The 4256-nt window shown below is 34.8% G+C and overlaps 1 protein-coding gene across 1 annotated transcript; it reads right to left on the bottom strand.

Moving 5' to 3' along the window:
- Positions 1 to 489: 489 nt before the first annotated feature.
- Positions 490 to 3617, bottom strand: LOC112454213. Its single transcript, XM_025015470.1, has 4 exons — positions 3270 to 3617; positions 2282 to 2850; positions 1503 to 1710; positions 490 to 808 (listed from the first exon to the last, which is right to left on the bottom strand). The coding sequence occupies exons 1-3, from the start codon at positions 3485 to 3487 to the stop codon at positions 1547 to 1549; spliced, it is 951 nt and encodes a 316-aa protein (XP_024871238.1). The 5' UTR covers positions 3488 to 3617; the 3' UTR covers positions 490 to 808; positions 1503 to 1546.
- Between the last annotated feature and the right edge of the window lie 639 nt (positions 3618 to 4256).

Here is a 4256-nt window from a genome sequence, read left to right as displayed (position 1 = left end):
TTATACAATTACGGCTGCTTCATATTTTGAATAGCAATACATAGCTTAATAGCGTAAAATTTAAAATATTGGACATTACAGACGCGCGCTTTGCGCGCGCTATTTAGTTTTAACATTACACACAACTGTCAAAATATACGATGACAGTTACTCATGAAGTAAGCGCAGCGAGAGAACTAATCGACATCGCGGAAAAGCGACAACAATAAACTTCGATAGATTTGAGTATCGACTTTACGTGCCTTTTTTAGATATGGATGGATGGATCGCGATTCAATAAAGTTATAATATCAAAAGAGATTGATTTCAGAACACATCACAGTCGTATCTAACGTCAGTAACGTCTCTGTATAAATTCAATTGTTGTTTATAATTTTATCGCATATTTATTATCGAGAATAAATCAAATTCTATACGCATGTAAAATACGTGTATGAAATTCGAAAGTGCACAGAAATGAATAAAAATGGCGAATAAATCACGGTGGAAATTAGGAAAACAACATATTTATTTGCATAATATATAATAAAGTAAAATGCAGTAATGTAACACTGTCAAAGCATGAACAACGTTAAATATTCTCAATGAGGGATAAAAGAGGTAGAAGTACATCAAAGCAAAACTTCAAACATGTCGCACGTAGCGCAATCATATCGCGATACGTTTATTTACGGTGAAGATATTTGAGTGATCTGTAGGCCGTTGGTTTAAATCATGATGCTGGTGAAAATGAACGCAACAGTGCGGAAAACATATGCCAATAATTCTTCCGTTGATATCTCGGCGAAATTAGATTGATCTTTCAGACCTAGAAATACAATTTGTTTAATTTAATACAATTTTGTTTAATTAAAGAAATATTAAAGTCTTATTTTAATTATACTATTTTATTATTAATAGAGGAGAGTCTCTTATTATGATCTGATAGGCTCCTAATATGAGGTAGCGAGGTTACTGCTAAAAACTAATAGGACCCATCTATTGGTTCCACCATGAACTTATTGCATTTATTAAATTCATTACATTCATTAAATTCATTACATTTTTAAATTCTGCCCATAGACTTCCGGCAATCACACAAAATAAACTCGATATCTCATAATAGGGAACTTTCTTCTAATACCTAAATATAGCGGTGAAATACAGATGAAAATACAGATGGTGATGTTATATAAAAAAATAAATCACAAGTTATTTTGAATAAATTATATTTACAAAGACAAAGTCATATTGCCAATTTAATTAATTTATTTTTTATTAATATATGTAGACATACACATTGTCTTTGTATTAGCCAAAAAAAATAGAGAGAGGGAGGGAAGGAGAGAGAGAGAGAGAGAGAGAGAGAGAGAGAGAGAGAGAGAGAGAGCTAGGGGAGAAAAGGAGAAGAAGATAGGAAGAAACAGATGAGCTGATGTGAGATATGAATAATTAATGTCTTTTAAAAAATAGAATAATTAATGTCTTGTTTTACGACAAAAATAACTTTGTGAAACACTTACCGATACGTAAAAAGATTATAATTATAACATTTATCATAGTGTGCCTAAAAATCAGAGTACATGATCTCTTGCGGTTTTTCGAATTTAATAGGTCGATAGACTGTGAATGATTGATCCCATCCACGCGGCGCTGTGTTGTAATTTGTCAGATTGTGAAGGCTGGCCAATTTCGGTCCAGTATAATTGTTATTCTCGTACAGTTTGTTTCCTGAAAATTTTAAAACATTAAATATAAATCTGTAAATATAAACATATGATAGAAAAATTATTAAATATTACTAACTAATATATAATTTTAATATATGCATACATCTCATGAACTCAATTTTTTATATAATATAGACAATACGCCTATTACCGTGTTTTTATTGTTACAAAAAAATACAGACACCATGTATTTGATATTGCAAATAGTGAATTATATTAATATAAATTCTTAATTACCGCATAAGAAAAATTAATCTCATTAAGAGAGAGATCTATTTTAAATTAAAACTTAAAAAGAAATATGGTTTTTATATAGTACCTTGTAAGAAATTATTGTATTTTAGAAAAGATTTTTTTTTTGTATTTTTGTACTTTTATAATTTTTTATCTTTACATAACATGGGAAAAATTTCGTTTTTCGTATATAATTTAATAGTATAATTAATTTTCATTAATCCATTTGCTATATATGTATAAGGATTAGGAACATATGCGTTAGAGATCGTTTTTGTACGTTTAGTGTGCGAAAGCGATGACATCAGAACTACAAAAGCGCATGCGTATTAACTTGCCTAATTCCGGATTAACATCAACGAGTTTGCATTCTGGCGTGGTGGTGCCTAAAAGATTATCCAAAACCGGTGTGCTACGCAGATGTTTCTTAGTCTCGAGTATGTTCTCCTGCGAGGCGACCATTGAGAGCATCAGCGACTTCGCCTCGGGAGGCATCTCGGCCTCGGTGTTGACGAATCTCGTGCCGTTGGCATAAAGGGCCTCCAATTCCTGCGAGGTGGTCGAATGACGTCGAGTACCCGAGTACTCGTCCTCGAACGCGATCGAGTACTCGCTGCTGTCGCAACAGTTCAATAGGGCGGACGGCGCGGAATTTCCGCGATCTATAGATCCCGCCTCGTTCTGATAATCTTCGGAGTCAGTGTCATCCGTCGTATATTCGCTTTCGTCAGTGGAAACGTAGCCGTTGCATCGGGACTGTAGTTTCGCTGATCCTTCGTAGCTCTCGTGTGCACTGCATAATTGATCGTTGCACTGTAGTTTCCTTTCGTAGCTTCCACGTGTGTCGTACAATCGGCTGTTACATTGGGACTGCAGTTTCGCGGATCCTTCGTAGTTTCCGCGTGTGCTATATAATTGGATTAAAATGGATTCTCGATTTGATTTCGCGAAACTTTGATCTCCTCTATCTAAAGAGAGATATACTACATCTACATGTGACTGCAATTGCTAGTAAAAATATAAACGAAAGATAAACATACTTTATCGAACTTCGTTGAACTACGGACTGTTATGAATAACAATATCACGAATGACATCTTGTGTCTATCACATTTGCAATTGAAATAGCAGATTAAAATATGCATTGCTAAAAAAGTACACATAGCGCGACATCAAACAAACAACTCAAACTTCCTCCACCATTTACGTCAATCATCGGAGAATGATTTGAATAATTACGTTATCGTTAAAAAACACTAAAATAAAATATAAAAGGCTTTTTGGTACATTATTATTTATTAAAACCGAAGAATCCATCATTCTCACCGTGCGTATCTCTCCTCCTCGTTGTTATACTTGATAGAATTTTTCGTCTCGAAGAAACGCGCTATGCCATTATCCAACGGACACTGCTGTACGATTGGAATGATCCTTGGACTGATCTGCTTGTATTGCAGAACCGGTCTACAGGTTTTCTCGAATTCTTGTATCAGTTGCTTCACTGGCACAGGAGTGTATCCGTTTTCCTCATTGTCATTCTGCATCTGTCTGTCGCTCTGTTGCTTATTCCCGATCTTGTTGTCAATTACGTTATCGTACTTGTTATCGTAACGCTGTTGAATTCTCGTGCCTCTGCCATTGTAGCTCCGCGCATTACGAACGTCAGATTTTTTCGGCGACTGATAATTGTTGTTAATATATCTATTATTGTTACTTGCGACAGCGTAATTATTGGCCATGTTAGTGCGCCGATTGTTAGTAGATTCGAAAACGGTACGACGAGATTTCTCGACGATGGGCGACCGTGAATGATCGGAAGGAAAATCGGAATCTGTGCCCACCGCAATTTCCCGCAGGTAAATCTTTTTTATCTCGTTCGAATGGCCGCATCGATTAGCGTTACAGTGCCTGTCTGCAACTCGCAAATCGAAATTGATACAGCGGAGCATAGCAACTGGAAAAAGCTTTGTTACAGGATTAAGCATACCTAAAGTGTTTTTCCGAAGAATTAGAGGAAACTATATACATATACTTGAAAAGATTTAAAAAATGGTATAAAAGAAAAAAATGTCAAAATAAAATGTAAAAATAAAACTTGTATTTAATTACAGTTTAATTACTTTATATACATAATATTATAGATCGGATCTCTAATATTTGTGTAAAAAGAAATGTAAGATTTCAAATTTTTATAAATCTGTTCTCTTATAATTTATTATAGGGGAAAGCCCGGGCAAAACGAACGCCTTCCTTGCTTTTTTTTCGCTCATCTATATTAGATAGCGCTGTGAGTCTCTAGCAGGAAGAAGGAGC

This window comes from Temnothorax curvispinosus, unplaced genomic scaffold (assembly GCF_003070985.1).
Source record: "Temnothorax curvispinosus isolate PA1 unplaced genomic scaffold, ASM307098v1 QBEX01004913.1, whole genome shotgun sequence".
Taxonomy (NCBI): domain Eukaryota; kingdom Metazoa; phylum Arthropoda; class Insecta; order Hymenoptera; family Formicidae; genus Temnothorax; species Temnothorax curvispinosus.
Note: the sequence above shows the minus strand (reverse complement) of the source record. Positions and strands in the feature narration are given on the sequence as shown.

Bases quoted from the DNA above. Each gene is read 5' to 3' on its own strand.
- LOC112454213 (XM_025015470.1), bottom strand. From the start codon at position 3,487: ATGCAGAATGACAATGAGGAAAACGGATACACTCCTGTGCCAGTGAAG. The intron at 2,851-3,269 runs GTGAGAATGATG...CCAATTATATAG, and splicing joins GAGGAGGAGAGATACGCACG to CACACGCGGAAACTACGAAG. The intron at 1,711-2,281 runs GCAAGTTAATAC...TAAAATTTTCAG, and splicing joins TGATGTTAATCCGGAATTAG to GAAACAAACTGTACGAGAAT.